Source organism: Scyliorhinus torazame, chromosome 5 (genome assembly GCF_047496885.1).
Source record: "Scyliorhinus torazame isolate Kashiwa2021f chromosome 5, sScyTor2.1, whole genome shotgun sequence".
In the NCBI taxonomy this organism is placed as follows: domain Eukaryota; kingdom Metazoa; phylum Chordata; class Chondrichthyes; order Carcharhiniformes; family Scyliorhinidae; genus Scyliorhinus; species Scyliorhinus torazame.
This window is the reverse complement of record NC_092711.1, coordinates 293,222,336-293,244,497: the sequence shown is the minus strand read 5'-3', so window position 1 is coordinate 293,244,497 and position 22,162 is coordinate 293,222,336. Positions and strand designations below refer to the sequence as shown.

Below are 22,162 nucleotides of genomic sequence, written 5' to 3'. Positions count from 1 at the left end.
CCCCTCCCTCAATCATTACAACTGTTTCTTCACCACAGGTTTGGCTGATAGAATCATCTCCAAAGGTAGTTAATCGAATCATCTCTGAAGGTAGTTTCACAACTGGACAAGTGGAAACATGCTTCTATTCTAGCCAGACCAGCCTTGTCTATATCTTCACCTTCAAAGCCAGGTTCAATCGAGGGGACCAGTTATGAATTTGCAAAATTCATCGGTTTCAGGCAGCCAAACATCAATATGAACTGGTGGACTCCGTCTCTGAGTTGGATATTCAACTACCAAGTCGTCAGAGATAATAATGTTCGTTTAAGGCAGGCTAAAATTAAAAAAACTCAGGTCTAACTAATGGTATAGTTCAGCAGTAGTTCGAGTCTGTAAAGTTTCAAATGGCATTAATTATATAATACTGGACTATCATTTAAACAACCTATTCATAAGGTACCAGGTATGCTGTATTGGTTCAACTCCGCTCATGACAAAGGAGAAGGATACCCCTCTAGAGAATACCATATTTTCTACTATTTTCTTTAGCACCAAGTATACATGAATGGTGTAATGGACAAGGTGATAAACCAACAAAAAAATCAATTTACAAGTTTCTTACAGCATGCTGCCAAAACACTTTGGTTTAAAATCCTAGTTTGATTTACTTTCTGTATAGCTACTGAGAGGCTATTTTCATGGCTGAAGAATCTAGAACTGGAGGTTGTAATCTCACAATAAGAGGTCAGACATTTAGGACTGAGACAAAGAAACATTTACTCACTCAACAGAGTAGCGGGCCATTCACAGTGAGGGGAACAGCGGGACCATTTACAGCAGGCCCATTCACAGCGAGAGAGAGGCCTGTGCCACCCTCATGAGGCCACCACTGCACTTTATGAATCCTAGAGAGCGCGGTCCTGTGGAGAGGATAAAGGAGGACAGTAGAAGTTTGTATGCTTTTATGTCCAAGGCCCATACAGCGGAGCCTGGTCTCCAGTCAACTTGGATCCCCATGCCACTGGACCAAAGCCTTGCTCCATCAAGCCAGTGTGGTAGTGGTGTGCAATGGTCAGCCCACACCAAAATAACTCACGCACAGGCATCTTTCTCCCCTTAAAATGAAGTTTGCGCCTGGAAAGTCAGGACCCTCATGAACAACACCGACAGGGTCATGACCCTTCAGCTCACTCTAGCCCAGCTATACGCTCCAACACTGGAAGCTACAGACAAGTCCAAGGAGGAATTTTACTCCAGCCTCGAACAATCCTTGGCCCGCATCCCAATGGGTGACAAGCTGATCGTCCTTGATAATGTCAAAGTGAGAATTTGAAAGGACACAGACCTTGAGGAGATGTAATCGTCAGAGAGGGAGTAGGGGAATCCAACACCAGTGGTACCCTGCTCCAACCGGTACCCACCAGCCTAAAAATTGGGGCTGGGTTGGAAAAGGTTTACCACCTGAGAAAATTGAGGCTGGTGGGAAAAGGCTATAGTTATGTCGGGCAGCAGGTCCGCCAGTGGGCTAACTGAGACCCTTGTGGGCATTATTACCCATTTAAGAACCTCATCTTACCACTGCCAAGATTTAATTATTTTTTAAGATTAGACAGGCAGCTTAGTTGGTGCCGACTTGGAGGACTAAAGGGCCTGCTGTGCTGTACTTTTCTTTGTTTGTTCTTTGAGGGTGAGGCTGAGTCAAGTGCCCAGCCCAGCAGATTTCCATGCATGGGTTAGGGAAGGGCCCTTTCCTAACAGGCCTCTCCTGGGCCATGAGAGGGCACCTCACAAAGGTGTTAATCCTTCGTAGCTTGCCTCTCCCCTTTCCTTCTCAAACCCCAGCTCCCCACCCCCTTGCCAGAACTTACCTGGCAAGACCCACAAGCACCTGCCCAAATCCCGATTTAATGCCTCATTCCTCTGTCCCAAAGCGGAGAGCTGCTGGCCTCTGATTGGCTGGTAGCTGAAGTGGCAATTCTTGATCCAGAAGGTGGAAGACCTACCCTATGTCTATTAAGGGACAACTGACTCTTAAATGGCTGCGGGGCATCTGATGTTCAGACCGTTTAACAGTCAATCGGCAGGCTCCCCCACAACCTTTTAGCTGGGAGTGCAACAGGGAATCTGCCGCCTTGTGCAATTCGACCCATTTATTTTGCGGGTAGAAAACTACTTCGACAAAGAGAGGGATTACGTTTTTTAATTCCTCAACATTCCAGGAAATGCGAGAAGCAGATGGCACTTGTAAACTGGTGGTGATGACATTTCTCTAGTCAATAATTTTAGTGATGCAAATGCAAACGCAAAGCAGGTTTCTATATTACATTAATGATAGCCTCTTTGGAGTAAAACATGTGGAATGCACTACCTGAGTGTGTGGTAGAGGCAGGTTCAACCTCAGCATTTAAGAGGGATATAGTTGATTATCTGTAAAGGAAGAATGTACAAGGCTACGGGAAGAAGGCCGGGGAGTGGCACAAAATAAATTGCTCCTTTGGGCAGCTGGCGCTGATACGAGGGGCTGAATAGCCTCCTTCTGTGTTGCAACCATTCTGTAATTCTGTGAGCATGTATTTCACTCTCCAGTTCAGATATTTATATAAAGAGAACATTTTCTAAACAGGAAGGGAAGAACGAGATAGAATGTGAGTGAGGGAAAGAGTCACTGTCACTTTTAAGGTCTGTGTTCAATAGACTAGATGCAAGTTGACCTGAACTCCTTGCTGAACATGGATATTTAAAGGACGTTACTGCTGCAGATAAATAAATAGAAAATAACAGCAATATATGACGTTCTTAAAAAGGTGCATTTTATTACCCCAACCATAAACCAAATATACATTCCAGCCTCATCCAGGTTATCGTTATCTATAAAGTTGCACAGGAACCCAAGAAATAGGCACACATATTTAAGGGCTTTCTTATCTGTTATATTCCAAAATCCACTTCTGCTTTACTTCATAACCCATTTCATAAAGAGACCAAGGAAAAGTATGTATACTAACAGTTAATGTCTCCTCTTAGCTCGGTGTGATATAATTCTGTGCTAGTTTAATTTGCAGTGGGTGGCCTCAGACAGTTCTGTGATCTGGTTTAAAAAAAAAAGCAAATTGCCAGATAATTCATCAGTAACAAAGTCACACTGGGTGATATCAGCTCACCGATGGGAGATTGTGATTAAATCAGGCTGTGAACAATCATGGCTTATTTTAGACAACTGCATTAACTTTTCCTATTGAAAATGTATTGAGTACTTTGTTAGCTTTGAAAAAAATCAATCAAAGTTCTCCTTCATCGCTGCCATTCCAGCAGTGGATATAGGAATTTTATTTCTACTTACATTTCTCCACATAACTATTCCCAAGACATTCTCTGTATCCAGAAATTTCTCACAACCCAGCATTCTTTATTTTTTTACATGCACTTCCCTTTTGAAAAATAAAATAGAGTGGTGGGAGAGAGATTGTCTGAAAGTCAAGATAAACTACAATAAAAATCAAATCTTGCATAGATACTGTGGTATAGATGATAATTGCCGCAAAGTATTGATACGCAGCTCTGATACCAAGACAAAAAACTTTTCATCCTCCAAATGCAAATCAAGGGTCACTTGTGATCATCTTCCTCCACTGTCAAAAATGCCTAGTGCAAATTTTTTAAAAGTCCCATGCAATACTTTCTGCCTGCCACGCGCTGTGTCTAATCATTGGACATTTCTGTATGAGGATTTAGCAAGTGCTGCAGTTATTCCTGCTGTAGAAGCAGAGGAAGATCTTGAATGCTTTCTGTTACATTAAAATCATTTACATTAAACTCATTAAGTTATGCTTAAAAAACTATTTTTCTCTGTCAATATGTTGAAACTGACATAAAATGTAGCATTGTCACCAAAAGGTTGCCCCTACTAAAACAGCCTAAAGTCATACAGCTGAAAAACTGAGGTATTTACATTCCAACAGAATGTTTTGTAGATTTACAGTGCAGTTTTCGGGAATGTCTATTACGGAGTCTGCCTATAGCCTGCAACACCAATTTTTTAATGGATTCCACTGTACGACAATCTGATAGTCTTGTATTTAAATAATGTACTGAAGCTTTGCCTGTACCTGGAGTTAGAATTCTAATTTTTGAAGGTTTGGTGTATTTATTTTCATAGAATTTACACTGCAGAAGGAGGCCATTCGGCCCATCGAGTCTGCACCGGCTCTTGGAAAGAGCACCCTACCTGACCCACCTTATTAAACCTGCTTAAACATCAGCTAAACATCAAGGATCAGTCTCTTCAATTCTTTGTTCAAGAACATGTCAGGATAGGTGCCACATTACGAAAATGAGATTTCAGGGTTATCAAACACATCTCCGAGGGATAATTACTTCCACTTTGCTAAACCTGCACTTCAAAAAACTACTGTTGCAAAAATCAGTTTCAATTTCTACATATATTATTTGTTTAAAAAAAAAATAACTGGAATATTTACAATCTATTTCAATACTTGTAATTAAGTCACTGATTGGTTTTAAAGGATTTAGCCTATGACAAGAAAAATCGTTTAAAATATATACACAATGCAATTGAAAATAAAAATGGAACAATTCCTCCAAATTCTGACAAAAAGACCTGTGCACAGCTGTAACAGCATTTAAAATACCTGAAAAATCCCAATGTTTTGTTATCGTGGATAGCAAATTATCCAATGCCTCTTTTAATATAGACAGATTCACATTAGGAATCCAATTTCCTTAGATTACCATTGACTCAATTGCCAGATCGATTTGCATCATGAAGCCAGAGAAGAAGTAAGTTCTTGTCAGGCGACAAGAATGAGCAATTTACAACATTCCTTTAAACACAAAAAGGTGTTCATAAACCCGTTTCTATTACAATCCTGGGAGTCCACAATGCATCCTGAAGTTCAGTTTACTCAATAACAGACCCTAAAATAAAGAAAGCTCGAAGTTGCATTCATACAGAGCCTTTCACAGCCACAGAACATCACAAAGTGCCTTACTACGTGTTGCCATTGTTGCTATAGGAAATGCGGCAGATGAGTTGCACACAATAGGATCTCACAAAAAAAGTAATAAATGACAAAACCATCTGTTTTACGTGCTGGTTGAGGGCTAAACATTGACAAGGATAAAAGGAAAAACCATTAAAGATTGAATAAACTCGCAATAAAAGGAGATAATTAGGTATTTGCTTTGAATGCTAGTGATGGTTGTAAGAACAACATTTTAACTGCGAGAAGTGAATTTACGAAACCTCTCTGATAGAGATAATTAGCTTTTAACTTAGTTGCTTAGGGCGGCATGGTAGCACAGTGGCTAGCACTGTTGCTTCACAGTGCCAGGGACCTGGGTTTGATTGCCAGCTTGGGTCACTGTCTGTGGGGAGTTCTCCCCATCTCCGTGGGTTTCCTCCTGGCGCTCCGGTTCCCTCCCACAAATCCCGAAAGACGTGCTTGTTAGGTGAATTGGCCATTCTGAATTCTCCCTCTGTGTACCCGAACAGGCGCCGGAGTGTGGCGACTAGGGGATTTTCACAGTAACTTCATTGCAGTGTTAGGGTAAGCCTACATATGACACTAATAAAGATAATTATTATTACATCAAAGATGGAAGCTACTCGGTGTTTTAATACTGTAAAATTTCCTTGAAAACATTCTATCAGCCTACCAGTATTTTTTTTTCCTTTTGTGGATTAATGTCCTGAATTTAGCAGCAGTAATTCCTTAATGTTGGTCGGAATGATGAAAGGTTGCGACTCACTTCCTCCAGTTCAAGTAGCTTGTCCTCTCTTAACCTCAGTACTTTTGAGTTCAGACAGCTTACCTGCAGTAAGAAACTCTTCACATACCAACATTCAGGAAATTCAAAAGCCTACATGAGAACACAAGTCACATCTGAAACCTGGAAAATATATTACAAAGTTCTGACAGTAATATCCACTAACTTCTCGTCAGGCTAATGAATGTATGCATTTCTCGGCAGCCAGCAAAATCAACTGCTCTTAAGACTTGTACACGTTAAAGAGATTTACATATCTATTTTCCAACAGTTAATCTGTTTCCTGAATTTAAATATGTTTAAATAAAACGTAAACTGATGCAAACTCTCAATCTTGACTCTTCTTCCCGAATTGGAGTTGGCACAAGGAAGGAAGTGCAAGGTAGTATTTTTGGATGGAATTGTGCCACAGGGTAGACATAAATTAGTGAGCCGTTTTTATTTGGATGTGGCGCAAATTTTTACTGTAGGTTTTTGTTCATCATTTCTTTTCTCAAAATTACAGTTCTGAGTAGAAGGAAATCACACCTTTGTGTAACTACAATGGACACTGGCTGGTCACTGCTATAAATGGTAACACTGGCATGAGCGCATTAAATAGCAGATAACTGAACTTTCCTTAGATTCAAGAGTGATTCAAACTTTGAGCAGATACTGCTTTACAAATCTTTGGTCCCTCATTGGAGTAATTTTATTATATTTAATCTCGAGGGTAAATTAGTTTAAAAAATATGTACATCACGTTACAAACATATCAAAAAAAACTAGCTAAATTTAATTTACTTCGAAACATATTTAAAAAAAATAAAAAAAACATTTTAAAAAATGACCTGGTTTGAAATGACTTAATTCATATAAACACAGTAAACAATCAATCTACTGCTCTTTTGTTCAAACACATGGTTGAACAGACAGCGCAGTTCTTTTTCCATTTGACAAGTTCTATATTTGTACCTTAACCGTGCAATATTAATGCAAAGAACACTTTTGTTTAGTACGTCACCCTAATGAGTTAAATACAGCACGTCAATGTTAAATTAATCCCAATGTTGGTTTTAGGTATCTGTGATAGAGCCTCATTCACACGCACATTATTTACATCAAGTCCATATCTGTGGTACCCAGTTTGTAATTGAATTTACAGCGTTTCCCTCCCCCAGCAAGGAAATTGCAGTTGTTCATAAACCAAAGCTTGCATGTATATTATCTGCTGAAAAGATCTTCAGGAGATTGCCTGACATAAGGCATATAATACTCAGTTCCACCTCATATGTTGAAGACCCTCAAAGATCTTTGGTTCTCTCATTTGCACCTCAAATAATACAATGGTCTCTGGAAATGACCTGAAAAAATGGCAAAAGACTGATATCAACAACAAATTAAGTTATTTCTGATCAATTATTTACCATTAATTTACACTTTTTATTTAAGGAGGTGGTCTATTAATCAAAAACATTTTTGAGTCCCTGGTGAATGATCAAAAGCAGAAACTTCAGCAGAACTCTGGTTCAGAGTGCCCAATTGTGAAATCTTATTCTCAGATAAGATCAACAGCAACCATGAATTTACCTTGGGTCTTCATTCAGCTTCAGGATTTGATATCACATCACCATGAAAACATTATCCACTTGTTCAAAAAAAATGGTGTAAACAGAAGCCCAGCAACTATAGGCCAGTCAGTCTAACTTTGGCAGTTGGGAAACATCTAGTAACTAATTCAGGACAAAATTTATAGTCATATGGACAAATATGAGCTAATTAAGGAAAGCCAGCATAGCAAATCATGCTTAACGAACTTGCTGGAGCTGTTTGAAGAGGTAACAGAGAGGGTTGATAAGTGGTGTACGTGGACTTCCAAAAGGCATTTGATCCATGCTGCACCACAGACTTGTGAGAAAAGTTATAGCTAATGGAATAAAAGGACAGTAGCAAGATGGATATAAAATTGGCTGGGTGACAGGAAACAGAGTAGTAGTTAATCAATGCTCATTTGGAGAGCTGGTGCAGATATGGAATGATTTCCTGCACTGGACTAATTCTGTAATGAACCAGCAAATGGAGTGGGGAGGGGGGGGGGGAAGAATTTGCTTGATGAATTTTAAAATCATCAATGTTTTGAAAATTTGGATTTCTAAATCTTCAAATTTTAACAAAAATAAATCTTTTTTGCATAATTCAGAACCTTTTTATCCTTACCATTTGGGGTTTCTTACATTCTCAGTTAAAAAGGAGAAGAAACCCACACTTTAATACTGCAGCTTCACTGTATAACAATTCTAATTCATCTAATTTTGTTTGGCTCATTGCACCCTTATTGAGAAATGCAAGGATTTTGAGTGATCTGGACAAACACATAGACCACTTGGGTAGCAATTGTGATTGACTACTTTGTACCCAAAGACCAGGAACTAGCACATTCCAGCATGACCTAGATTTTTGGCTTCTATCTTCCTAATGAGTTGAAATAGAAATCTATAATCAGTGGAAATTACTGGGGCTCATGATACTCACCCATGAATGCTAAATGCACCAGAGGTCAGCTAGGACTCCATTTCAACAGTCACAGAGGTAGTGCCACTTGCAGTTGCTGAAGGGAAAATGTAGTTACATTTTAGAGAAAATAAATCACTGATATTTTAAATATATATAATTTCCCCGTGTTCTCAAAAGGTTTGCACTGAATATTATAAGCACAGTACACTGAATATTACAAAATAAAACAATTATATCCCCCACTTCCACCCATCACTCATACCCATTTCTTCCCAATTTTCTCCTTCCAGTACTAATCAGCAGCCAATCTTCATGTTCAAGTTTATTGATCAAGTGCAGAACATGTGAAATTACCCTGTCTTTATCCAATGTTTATAGTCATCAGAAGCTGGTAAACTGGTTTATATTTTCTCCTTCTTTAGCCCAAGGACACCAAGGCCAATTTGAGATTTCCATCACAGAACAGAGTTGAAACCTGTCTTTTCTACCATGCCAAATGGCACATTTAACTACACTCCCATTGTTCTTTATCAATTTCAGTCTTCAATACTGATCAGGAATGTTGTAGCATTCACCTAAATGCCGAGAGGCTAATGGACGACTTATTTCAACTCGATGAAGTTTAGCAAAAAATGGCAATAACTTTGTTAGAGAACTGGAGTGTACCCTGGCTCCTACAACTTCAATTTGAATTCACCTAAGTTAATGGCACAAATTCTGCCCTCTTCGCTAATTGCAAAGGTCCCATGTAGAAACTCAGCCCAATGTCCAGTGGGCAGGACTGCCTATTATCACATCATGATGACTGCTGAGGAAATGAAAACATTTATATCTGCACAGTTTGACTTTACTGGGCAGAACCAATCCAGGTAATTTTAGGCTTAATGTCTGTGACAGGGGAAAAAATGTAGTTTTTAAATTAAGGGTAGAGTTACCACTCATTTGAAAAAAAGGGGTAAAAAATCAGTTAGACATAGCTAGCACAGATCGCCAAAGAGCCAATCATTGTTGATAAATTTCAGAGTTCTTTTAGGTGGTAACAGCCATCCTGATGAATGGAGGGATTGCAGTGAAGCTGGACTTTAGGCAAACCTTTGACAAGGTATCACACAGGAGATTACAAGTAAATTTGAAAGGTGTGAAATTAGGGAGAGGATAGCAAATTGAATTAAAATTGATTAGAAATTACAAAACAAAGAGTAAAAGTTTGTCAGGGTGTTCGGAAGTAGGTAGTGATGTCCCTGTTCAGTTGTCTGCGAATATTGATAACTTATGCACAGACCTAGCAGGAGCAGTGTTGCAATTTGCGGATGCTGCCCATCCCTAATTGTTCTTGAACTGCTGCAGTCCATCTGGTATGGATACACACACAGTATAGTTAGAAAGGAAGTTCCAGTAACCGTGAAGGAACATAGCAAGTTTGGCTAATTTTTAATAGATCAAAACATTTGGCTACAAAAATCCATATTCAATCATTCTGCATTTCTATGAATGTCCAAAAATAAAAACTACATTTTATTTTCGCAGAAGCCAAGAAATGTAAAGGGGAATTATAACATTCTTATGTACATTTATTAAAGAGGATTACACATGCTGCTGGTGTTTGATTGCATTATAACTATCGCCATACTTGCAACTGTCCAGAAAGAGGTGAGAGAAAATGAGAGAGACGGAAGCGAGAGAGAGAGACAATAGAGTATAAAAAGAGAAAGAGGTGGAAAGAGAGAGAAAAATATTATGTACACGAATCCCCATCTCACCATCCAGGAACACATACAGGTAATTTAATCAAGTATACATATCAATTCCCATATATTAAGTGTGAAGTAAGCTAGCTCCCAAATAGGCAATGCTATCCTCGAAAATAAAAACAGAAAATTCTGGATAAACTCAGCATCTCATGTGACTCTACATACCTTATCCACCCTTCCTGAACATTTATGTCTCCCCCATAAATCTGCGACTCCCATGCTGCAGGATATCCACCTTTCCTGAGTACTTATTTCTCTTCCATAAATCTGTGACTCCCATGCTGCAGGATAAGTCCACTTCTCAAGCAAAAATTAGGTCTGAAGTACTAATTCGAATGGCCCTGCTGAATTTCGGTTCTCGCCTTTGCGATTCAAGTCCTGCCCTACTGACAAAAATGGAAATAGGGACAGGCTTTCCAGATCCATGACTCCATGAAAATCCAGCCCATAGTGTTTCAGCATTTAGCTCATAATGCCCCAATTTAATCCCGAATAGTTCATTTGATATAGATAGAGATTCAAGGGTAATGGCTTAGTCTGAAGTATTTGAAAAGGAGCTGGCTGAACATTGTAAACTTCTGCAGCCCAACCCAACTCCAAAGCAACTGCACCAGGACAATACGTTGAAAAGAAGCATCAGAAAAGGATGATCTCTATCATTAAAGCACAATTCCGATACTACCTGTGTATTCCATATCTGATTCACCCTCGTCCCAGTGCTCCTCATTGGACAGTAACGGATTGTGACTCTCTGACTGTGATTTCATGGGGAAGGAATGTCCATCTCCAATACTGCAAGTGAAATTTTTAAAATTCAATAATTAGAAAGATTTGACACCAATGAAGCTTCTAAAAGTTGATGCTTCAGTCATGGGGAGATGACATTAAATTGGAATATTTAACCAGTGATCATCTGCACAGCCATCTGCTTGTGCCTAGACTAAAATTGCATACGGTATTACAAATGCACATCAGTAATAAAATCCTGAATGGATAGAATACAATCGCAGATGACTTGATACCTGGTAAAGATGGGGAGCAGCCAGTACTTCCTTTTTGGTCCAAATACTTGCTTTAAATTTTTCCACACACCCAGGTTAAAACTATTTTTATCTGGGCCGTGCTGAAATACTGGTGCTGAAAAGGCCTCTAGAGGAAAGGAAAGAAAGAAAACAGGTAAAGAAAACTTGCACAACATTTTTTTAATCTTTCAAAAGCTACCTGATGGCACATACTTTGAAGGAGCAGCCAGTTATTTCAGATAGTTCGCCTAACAGATGCAAAACTGCTCAATTCTCAAAGCAGTTTTGAGCTGATTTAATGGAAAAGTAACATTTTGGGCGGGGTGTTGCCTCCCGGCTCTTTTGGTGAGATCCATGCTGGTATTTCATAGAATTTACAGTGCCGAAGGAGGCCATTCGGCCCATCGGGTCTGCACCGGCTCTTGGAAAGAGCACCCTACCCAAGGTCAACACCTCCACCCTATCCCCACAACCCAGCAACCCCACCCAACACTAAGGACAATTTTGGACACTAAGGGCAATTTATCATGGCCAATCCACGTAACCTGCACATCTTTGGACTGTGGGAGGAACCCGGAGGAAACCCACGCACTCACGGGGAGGATATGCAGACTCCGCACAGACAGTGACCCAAGCCGGAATCGAACCTGGGACCCTGGAGCTGTGAAGCAATTGTGCTATCCACAATGCTACCGTGCTGCCCTTGTATTTTACCCACACTTAAGTCAATTTTCTGGGCCTTGGACAGTTTCCAGTCCACACTTCGAAATTTCTTTTCAGCAGTGGGGTGTTGAACTCACTGGTAACGCCGACTCCTCTCAGATTGTGCCGCCATTTTGAAAGGGTGCGCCCATCTCTAAGCGAGTTAGAGGGTCCCCTAGACCTCCCCCAGCCACGGGCAATGTCACCCCCCCCCCCGTTCACTTGGGCCTTATCCCCCCCCCCCCCCCCAAGTGAGGGCACCCCACTATGGGGTCACTGAGAGTCTCCCTTTTCAGGCCTCCATTCTTTCAGGACCCCCACCATTCACCCCCCCCCCCCCCAACCTTTAGGAGTCCCCTTCATACCCACCCTTCACCCTTCAAACCCTCTCATCCTCCCTTTCACGGGCATGGCCTGCCACAGGCCACAGCCTTTGGCAGTGGCGCCCTAGCACCCCGCCTGTCCCTGCAAACCTGGCAATGCCACCCAAGCATCTTGACAGTGGCAGGGTGGCAGTGCCAAGGTGCCATCCTGGCAGTTCCAAGGTGCCCAGGTGCCAGAGTGAGAGCCAGTGGGCCACCCTGCCCTATCTCTGATCACCTAGGGGTTTCCAATGGCCTGGGAAACCTCCCCAGATGCCGTTACGCGTGGTCCACGTTTGTGTGGACCAGTTCTAAACGGAGCCCACGTGATCTCTCGCTGGGAAGTTGGTTAGTTCCCGGGAGGTCGTTAGATTGCACTTACATCTCACTAATGAAATGCAGATTGCACTTAATTGGTGTCAATTGATGTCTCGCCACGTCTGGGCGAGATCCGGAAACTGCTAACGTGAGCGGGGTTAGATCGCGAACATGTTTGTGCCTGTTGCGGAAACCAATTTTGGCCTCCCCTGAGATTCAATGGGCACGCCGGGATCCGTGCTCAATGCAACTCGGCCGTTAAATTGCGTCTTTATATTTTACTGACTTGCCATGAACTGAAGTTTTCCAATTTTGATAATGATATTTTTTCTTTACTGTCAGTTTTCCATTGTACCCACACTTTTTTAAAAAAAAGTTAGTTTTTGCTTCTTCCATATGCAGCACTTCTCAGCTGAGGGAGTTCTCAATTGCTGGATCCGAGGTAAACACAATTATGAAACTGGCCACCTTGGCCTCCAATAATATCTCCTTAAATGGGATGGAGAGAGTGAACATAGGAGCAGGTGAAGGCCATTTGGCCTTTGGGCCTGCTCTGCCAATAGATAAGATCATAGCTGATCTGGCTGTGGTCTCAACAATATTTTCCTGTCTGCCTCTCATAACTCCCATGTCTATAAATAACCTATCTAACTCAAATTTGAAAACATTCATTGACCCAGCCTCCACAGGGGAACAGAATAGGATGCCAATCCTAAACCAAAATTTACAATGCATCTCCACTTACAAAACTACCATAGGAACAAGCACTATTATCTACAGGACATAAATAGCCCTGTACTAACATTAACAAGTCAAATTCAAACATATTATCAGGGAATTAACACTTCCAATACTACCCTCCTTCAAAGATAACCTTTAATTTGATTAATTTGTTGATGGTAAGAGGAGAAAACAAAAATAGTATCTCAAATCTACCCTGCCCTCTTCCATTAATAGTGCAATATTATAGAGGTGTTGCTTAACTCTTACCTAACGTCGATCTGTTCAAACTGACCAGCCAACAATGGTAACTGAGGAGGAACATGAGGCTGAGGAAGAACATGACAGCCACGAAGAGAAGAAAGAGAACATGAAATTTTGCACGGCCATCAGTCAGACCACCCTGTCAATCAGAGAAAAATGAGTTCATGAAATTGGTCTTCCACATTGTGAAAGGTCAAAGTAAACTTTAATTTCAATGGCTTAACTTCTCAAACTTGAAATCAACTATTCTGTGCCGGAAAAGTCAACATTATTCTCTGTTTTAATAGGTCCTGGGCCAAATATTAAAGAAAACAAAACTGATTAAAGGCAACATAATGTAGCACTAAACTACACTGAGTCACTGATCTTAGTCTGGTTGGTAATTACAGTGCAGGTACAGCTCCTCAAATCTGGCACACTTGAGACCGGGGTCATGCTAGATTTTGGATATTGCTCAATTATGGGTTGGGCGATCAGGTTGCTCCGGGTCAGGCAAGATCAAGAGCTGCCTGGGGAGTGGGATAGAGCAGTTCGCGAAGTGGCAGAGCCAGTAACTATCTGGCACCACAGTGCGCCAATGCACTTCCCAGCCAAATTATCCACGCAAGCGTTAAAGAAAAAAGTTTTACTCACTTAAAATTGATGCACAGTGGATTATAAAAATGCCCAGTTTTCAGACACCACCGTTTTCAAGCAACTGGATTTGATGTACTCTACATGTACAACAAAATGATCTCCACGCCTTTCGGTAAGGAAGGTGGTGGGAGAGATAAGTCATCCAGGGTTCCCACTCCTGTTCACTATCCAGCAGGCCTTTTGAAATACATCAATCTTGAGTGAGGAGAGAATTGAGCTTGCCAATGGCATCATTCAAGGCCATATAACTTGCCAATGCTCATTGTTTAGGCTCAGACAATGGATGGCCATTAGGGTAATGCAGTTTGTCCGTATCTATGGATCAAGGCATCAGCAAGGAATTATATGTTCGAGAATTGAAAGGGGAAAATGAGAGGGGGAAAAAAAGGACCGCAAATAATGTCAAAAATAATTAATTCATAGTTGGAAAAGGAATTTTTAAATCATGAAAAGTGAAAGAATGTAAAAGCATGGTACCTGTGCATCAGACCAATTAATGTCACAAAGTAAAGAGAAAAACAAGGCAACAGCCAGATGTTAGTTATTCCTGTACATTGTGTGTTTTGGATGGGGTTATACCCAAATTAGTACTTACCGTCCAAAACATGATGAAGTATTGCAGAACAGTGGCAGCAACAAACAAGCAATACAACATGGAATATCCCAAAAACAGCAGAAAAAATTTGTAGTTTGAAAATCCAATACAGTTATTCACCCTAGAGAGAAAGAACATTTTCAGGCTAGAGTCCTTCTGTTCACAATCATAAAGAAAGAATGATCTTGCAATTTATCTAGCACCTTTCATTGACCTTGGGTGTCCCAAAGCAGTTTACAGTCAATGACTTATTTTTGAAACATAAGTCACTGTTGTAATGCCGGGAGTGTGACAGCCAATGTGCACACTGCAGAGTTCCACCAAAAACAGTGAGGTAATGCCCAAATATTCTGTAGGTAATGCCCAAATATTGACCAGTACTGGGGGATGGGGGGGGGGACTCCTGTGCTCTTTTTTGACGTTGTGCCATACTCAGAAGGCTGACTGTGCTTCAATTTAATTCACCAGAGACACCACTTCTGAAATTGCAACATTCTCATTGTATTACAGTGAAGTATCAGCCTTGATTATGGGATTTAAGTCCAAATCAATCATAGAGTTTTAATGTTCCCTGTTCTCTTGTGCCAAGGTAAACAAGCTCCCCAAATCATTACCCAAACTAAAATTTTGCACCCAGATTGACAACTGAATAATAACTAAATAGCAGTCTCAAAGGGCTTTCAAAATGTGTCACCAAGGAGATAACATGGCTATAAAAAATTATCACAGCATCATTTGAACAGCGTTAATGCCAAGGGAGAAAATATCATCTATCTGTTCACTGTGGAACAAAACTGCAAACTTAGTTATAAATGCACTTGTGTCTTGGTCATGACCAATGTGACTGATGAGGCTAGGTGCTCATTAAACATCAATTCGGACTTACCAAGGACAGTGATGATCCATTTTCAATACACATCTAAGAAACAAAGACAACAATAAAATCCAGTTAGTGATATGATAAACAGTGATACAGGACATATTAATAAGTTAAACTTCAGGTAGCTACAAGAGAAATAAATTTCGGTCTTTCCATGAAATTGATTTCAAAAATATGTTTAGAAAACATTTTAGATGATTATTTTAACAAAAAGTTGACATCCATTTTCTCGTGGCACAGAGTTCTGTGATCACCTGAATCCAGATGTTAATGTGCATTTTGCTTCAGCTGACATGACATAACAACAACTTGCACTTATGGAGCGCCTCCAGCCTCCAAAGTTGTAAAACATACCAATGCACTTTGTAGGAGCATTATCAAATAAATTTGACCAAGGCACAAAGGAGATATTAGGACAGGTGACCAAAGGCTTGGTCAAAGATATAGGTTTTAAGAAGTGTCTAAATGGAGGAGTGAGAGAAGTTGATAGATGGAGAAGTTTAGGGAGGGAATTCCAGAGCTTAGCGCCTAGGCAGCTGATGAACAGCTATCACTGTGGAGTGAATAAAATCGTCAATGTGCAAGAGGCCAGAATTCAAGGAGCATAGAGGTCTGGGGAAAACGACAAGTTCTATTAAAGTTCCAAAGTCTATTTAAGGAAAGTTTAACAGCTGAACAATAATCCGGGAATCTATCTCTACTTCCTGTAGGAATAAGTAATTTCAGTCCATGATTCAATCTAGATAATGTGATCTATTGAGAATGATATTAATCATTTACACATTTTAAACAATTGCCAGATTTAAGCTTTCAGCCCTTCCCCATTATGTCACTTCCAAGCTTTCTTATATTTGCATTTATTACACCTTATATCGGAAGTGTTCCACTGTCAAAGTCACCTTGGTATCACCATTCTGACTGTAATATCAGGCAGTCACATGTTCAATCTTCCATCAATAGCGTTCTCAACTAACAGCTAATTTCTGTGAAGAGAGTCCAGGATAATTTACTCACCATTTGTCCCACTTAATATTTTGGAGACTTGCCTTCCTCTGCTCAGTGACTCTAAAGAGTTCAGCATTGATGGGAACTTAATCATGCAGAAAAATATATTCTGGGTTGGGTGGGAGAAGGGGAACAACTATTCATTGTATCAGATAATTACTATAATCCTTCATGTAATAAACATCAGTGTGTCATGCTTAATAATTATATTTGGGCATTTGTTCAGTGCTGGGTTGAGTGCATTATATATTTCTCACAATCTTGAACAGTTTGTCTTCTCAGTATTGTTTTTAGAATTAGATCACTACCTCACTAACTTGTAATAGTTTTTTTTTTAAAAAGCCATTCCCTCTTCTTGATAAATTCCAGTGTGGTGCAAGGTATTTCAATGTATTTTGTCAGTTTCACAAAGAAGAAATTACATTCAAACCAAAGCGTTCCAGCATTACCTGCAAAACGCACAGACGGGCGAGCAACACACCGAATGCACTTTTACAAGTACGATCAGCGGCATCTGAGAAGCAGAGGTTCATGAAAATCAGTAACCAGAGAGTGGAGAGTGGTCAGCAAGACAAACACTCTCCAACAGAGAAACCTTGCCCCTAATTACATGGCAACGCCACTAATATACAACACTGCAGATGAGAAATCCATTCATTGCATGCAGTGGTATCACAACTGAGCTGCAATGCATTCAAATCAAGGCATCTGAACTGCTGAACTAGGTGGTGGGTAGCGGTTACAATTCGATTTGTTATGTGAGATATCCAGAGTACATATATGATCCTGTATGCAATAATATAGTTGTCTAAACAGTCTCATTCCTTTATTTTAGATTTTCTCAATGAGAAGACCTGAACTACATACGTATCACAGATGGAACAGTGATGGCAGCGGTCAGGCTTAATAACTTGACATCGATCACAGTATCGGATGGCTGATGAGAGAAGAAAGCAAGGATCAGTACCACCAAAACTATGTGAAAGTACTTGCATATCCTGCAATTCCAATTCCATGATGTCCAGAATTTTCTAAATCAAAACCTCTATGAATCTGTAAATGTTAAAATACTGCATATCAACAGGTCTCACTGGTGAAGAATGTTGAAATACAGCTTCAAAAATCTATTGCTGCTTAAAAATTGGTAAATTCCTTCTATTCTTTGGGAGGGCAGCTAAACTAGGGGAAAGAGATCAGTTAGTGAGTTAGGCTTCCCAATCCCCTCTCTTTTAAAATGTTCCCATTTATTGATCAGTAATTATCAATGCAGTTATAATTATTCCCTCTCCAGACAGTGATCCCACAATCGGGAACTTAATATTTAGTTTCTACCCAGCTTATTGGGAAACATTAGTTTTTCTATGATGTCTCATGAACATTCAATAATATAAAGGAAGAAAATATATTTCAGATTTTAGGATGGAGTGGTCCTGCAAAGGGACCGGCAGTCAGGGGGGTTGGGGCTGCCGAACTTGCTTTATACTATTGGGTGGCGAATGCGGAGAAGGTGTTGGGTTGGTGGGTGGATCAGGTGTCAGTTTGGGTAAAGATGGAGGCCAGGTCGTGTGTGAGGACGGGATTGCGGGTGCTGTTGACAGCTCCGTTCCCGTTCTCCCTGAGGAAGTTTTTGGGGAACCCTGTGGTGGCGACTACGCTAAAAATATGGAGGCAATTACGGAAGCACTTTAAAATGGAGAGCGGGTGGAGGATGATATCGATCAGGGATAATCATATGTTTGAGCCGGCTAGAGTGGACGCCAGGTTTAGGGGACCGGAGGATAATGGGGTGGCAGTTATGGGGGTTTGTTCCTGGAGGGGTGGTTTGTGAGTTTGGGGGGTTAGTGGAGAATTACAGGCTCATGCAGTCGGAGACGTCCTGGTATTTGCAAGTCCAGGATTTTGTGAGGAAGGTTTATTCAAGTTGTCCAGTTGCGCCACCCACATCGTTGGTGGGGAGGGTATAGTTGCTGGCCAGGTTGGAGGAGGGTAAAACTTCAGGTATTTATGGGAGGCTGCTGGAAGAGGATGGGGCCATGCTGGAGGGGATTAAGCAGAAATGGGAGGAGGAACTAGGGGGTGAAGTGGAGGAGGGGGTATGGTGTGATGCCTTACGAAAGGTGAATATCATGTCGTCATGTGCGAGACTTGGCCTCAAACAACTGAAGGTGGTGCCTCAGGCACACTTAACAAGGGCAAGGATGAGCCGGGTGTTTGAGAGGGTAGAAGATAAGTGCGAGCGGTGTGGGAGGTGCCAAGCAAATGACATACATATATTCTGGGCATGTCCTAAGCTTGTGAACTTGTGGGGCTCTGTTGTCAGCACCATGTCGGCGATCTTAGGCATGGAGCTTGAGCCGGCTCCCCGAGAGATCATATTCGGGGTGTTGCAGGCGGGTGCGGTGCGAGGGCAGATGTTTTAGCCTTTGCCTCGCGATTGCTATCAGGTGGGTTCTGCTGGAGTGGAGGTCATCTTCTCCACCCAGTGCCTCAGTGTGGCTGTGGGACCTCCTGAAACTTTTGTATTTGGAGAAAGTGAAGTACAAGCTGGTTGAGGGTTGATTGGGTGGTTCTATATCAGATGGCAATCTTTATTTGTTATGCATTTTGAAACACTGGTCACTGTCAGCTGTTAGTATTGGGGGTGGGGGGGGGGGGGTAGGGGACTTGGGGGGGGCTGTTCTTGTTTTTGTGTTATGTTTTTGTATTTGTATAGACATTTAAAAATGTTCAATAAAAATATTTACCAAAAAGAGATTTTAGGCTGGTCTGGGGTGGATGGGCACTCGCACTTCATTTAACTAAATGGCACATTTAAAGTATAACGCCAGTCATCTTCAACATCACAGTCAATTCGCTCCCACTTTGCAGTGACACTAAAGGTGTTTTGTTACAAGTTGATGGTAGATCAAAGTAATTTTCAGGGCCAACCCTCTAATCCCAGCACTTGGTACTCAGAATGCACAGTGCAGACCACAGTGCAAACATGCAGTTTTGATCCAATGTACAATGTTTTTTCCCCTACTTGGCCCCACTAAAATGTCAAAAAATAAAACCTAGTTCGTTGGGTGTGCACAAAAAGTTAACAATTTTAAAGGTTATAAAAATGAACTATTTTGTTTGCATGAATCAGAAATCACAACATTTGTGACCAAAATCATGGATCAGGTTTTGAGGGTTCCTATGTGGTCTCTGAACCAAAATAAACATGGGATTGACCAGGTTTCAGGAGTTCCATTGCTGAGGTACAAATGCACCACAAGACAATATCTGGGGCGTCATTCTCCGACCCCCCGCCGGGTTGGAGAATCGCTGCCGTGAATCCCGCCCCCGCCGGTTGCCGAAGTCTCCGGTACCGGATATTCGTCGGGGGCGGGAATCGGGCCGCACCGATTGGCGGGCCCCCCCCGCTGGATTCTACGGCCCGGATGGGCCGAAGTCCCGCCGATAAATTGCCTGTCCCGCCGGCGTGGATTAAACCACCTTTTGAACGGCGGGACAAGGTGGCGTGGGCGGGCTCCGGGGTCCTGGGGGGGGGGGGGGCGCGGGGCGATCTGGCCCCGGGGGGTGCCCCCACAGTGGCCTGGCCCACGATCGGGGCCCACCGATCCGCGGGCGGGCCTGTGCCGTGGGGGCACTCTTTCCCTTCCGCCTCCGCCACGGTCTCCACCATGGCGGAGGCAGAAGAGACTCCCTCCAATGCGCATGCGCGGGAAACTGTCAGCGGCCGCTGACGCTCCCGCGCATGCGCCGCCCCGACATGTCATTTCTGCGCCAGCTGGCGGGGCAACAAAGACCGTTTCCGCGAGCTGGCGGGGCGGAAATCCCTCCGGCGTCGGCCTAGCCCCTCAATGTTGGGGCTCGGCCCCCAAAGATGCGGAGCATTCCGCACCTTTGGGGCGGCGCGATGCCCGTCTGATTGGCGCCGTTTTGGGCGCCAGTCGGCGGACATCGCGCCGTTTGAGGAAAATTTCGCCCCTGAACTCAAATTATTATTTTTTCCCAATAGTTAGCTTTAAGATAGCAATTAAGATTAGAATAACTTCAGTAGATTAGCCTGGGCCTGAGATGAGCTCCACATGGATGCTGATAGATAACATTTAAGATTAATTTATTGGAATAACCCCATTTGATAAGTTTATTTTTAACACAGTTATCACAGATATAAAAATGTTATTGATCACATCACACCTATAGTGATATTGATAGATTACCACCATGCCTATTTGCAATTTTTATTTAAAGTTTGATACTGGATCCTGATACCTCCGGCTGCAGTCCTGGTGTACACTGGCAACTTTTTAGCAGCATCAAAGAGAATTTGCTTTTGTACTTCAGGCCGTTCTTCTCGCTCGTACCTTTCTTTATCAGCTCTGGACAATTGGAACTATAAGCACATAAAACAATGCAACAAAATCACACAAGTTTTTTTGATTTGCTGATCCATGGGATGTGGGCATGGCTGGCAAGGCCAGCATTCACTAATTGCTGCACCCACCTTCTTGAACCATTACAGTCTATGTCAGTGGTTCCCAACCTTTTATATGTCATGGCATACCTCTATACTATAAAAACATTTTGAGGCACACCTCCTATTTTCTCTGCCGTCTTCCCTTCCTGGGAACTTCGATTTTAACTTCTAACTGTCCACTTTCCTGTTTTTGTTTACCTCGCCCAATCTCTCTCGCTTCTCCCAGAATTTCTCCGCCCTCTTGAGTTTTTACTTTTTGTGCAGGCTCATGGGACCTTTGTCTTCAAATTCAAGTCCCATTGGTCACGCGCATGGGGCTGACCAACATAAACAATCTAAACCACGCATGTGCTGGAGCCCCAAGATTCGTCAACCACAGAGTTGAAGACAAAGATTAGTTTTAGTTTAATTACATGAATTTTAAATCATTTTTCACGGCACACTTGGGGGGGGGGGGGCGGTGAGATGATCTTCACGACACACCAATGTGCCAAGGCACACTGGTTGGGAACCACTGGTCTATGTGGTAAAGGTACCCTGAGAGTGATGTTAGGTAGGGAGTCGGGCATTTTGAAGCAATGGTGACAAAAAGGACAGTGATGTAGTTCTAAGTCAGGAAGGAGAGGAACTTGGAGGTGTAGCCACGTAAAATGGCTGCGTTCCGATTAATCTGGCCAAAACCCAGTTTAAAATGGCTAACCCGAAAGACTGCTGGGAAAAGCAGCTAAGAAGACACAAGCAGGCAGCTGCAGACAGTATTGCATATTCGGCTCTGGGAAGTTAGCCCAGATCGATACTCAGGGCTATCAACAGCCCATCAACCCAGGTATTTGCAGTTGCATTCAGGACTGTTTGCAGCCCATCTATTCAGACATTCACAGTTAAATCGGCTATCCCCGGGAACAATTGCAACATATTAGCAATTGAATACCGGGCCAGACCTGGCGGCGCCTGCAGTGGCCGAAACAAACACAGGTGAGCGACCACCCCCCGATCGAGGAATCGCCTCACCATTGGACACATCGACCCCAGAGATTGGGGACAGAATCCAATCACTTGGGACTCAGGGTCAAGGGCCGCCCCGGGAGGCGGGAAGCCCCTGGGCCCTATAAAAGTGAGGGTCCAAGTTCAGATCTCTCTCTCTCTCCTCTTCGCCTGCTCGAGACCTTCGCAAGAA

General features: G+C 42.1%; 1 protein-coding gene across 2 annotated transcripts in view; it reads right to left on the bottom strand.

Moving 5' to 3' along the window:
* Nucleotides 1–2,770: 2,770 nt before the first annotated feature.
* The window catches only part of zdhhc15b (zDHHC palmitoyltransferase 15b), a 55,522-nt gene continuing 36,130 nt past the window's right edge, over nt 2,771–22,162 (bottom strand). For both annotated transcript variants that reach the window (XM_072505749.1, XM_072505748.1), the window contains 9 exons: nt 20,781–20,901; nt 17,385–17,454; nt 15,519–15,551; nt 14,633–14,753; nt 13,408–13,540; nt 11,036–11,162; nt 10,696–10,805; nt 8,281–8,356; nt 2,771–7,112 (listed from right to left, as the gene is read on the bottom strand). In XM_072505749.1, the coding sequence (XP_072361850.1) occupies nt 8,310–8,356; nt 10,696–10,805; nt 11,036–11,162; nt 13,408–13,540; nt 14,633–14,753; nt 15,519–15,551; nt 17,385–17,454; nt 20,781–20,901 (762 nt within the window). In that variant the 3' untranslated portion in view covers nt 2,771–7,112; nt 8,281–8,309. The remainder of the gene's footprint in view (nt 7,113–8,280; nt 8,357–10,695; nt 10,806–11,035; nt 11,163–13,407; nt 13,541–14,632; nt 14,754–15,518; nt 15,552–17,384; nt 17,455–20,780; nt 20,902–22,162) is intronic.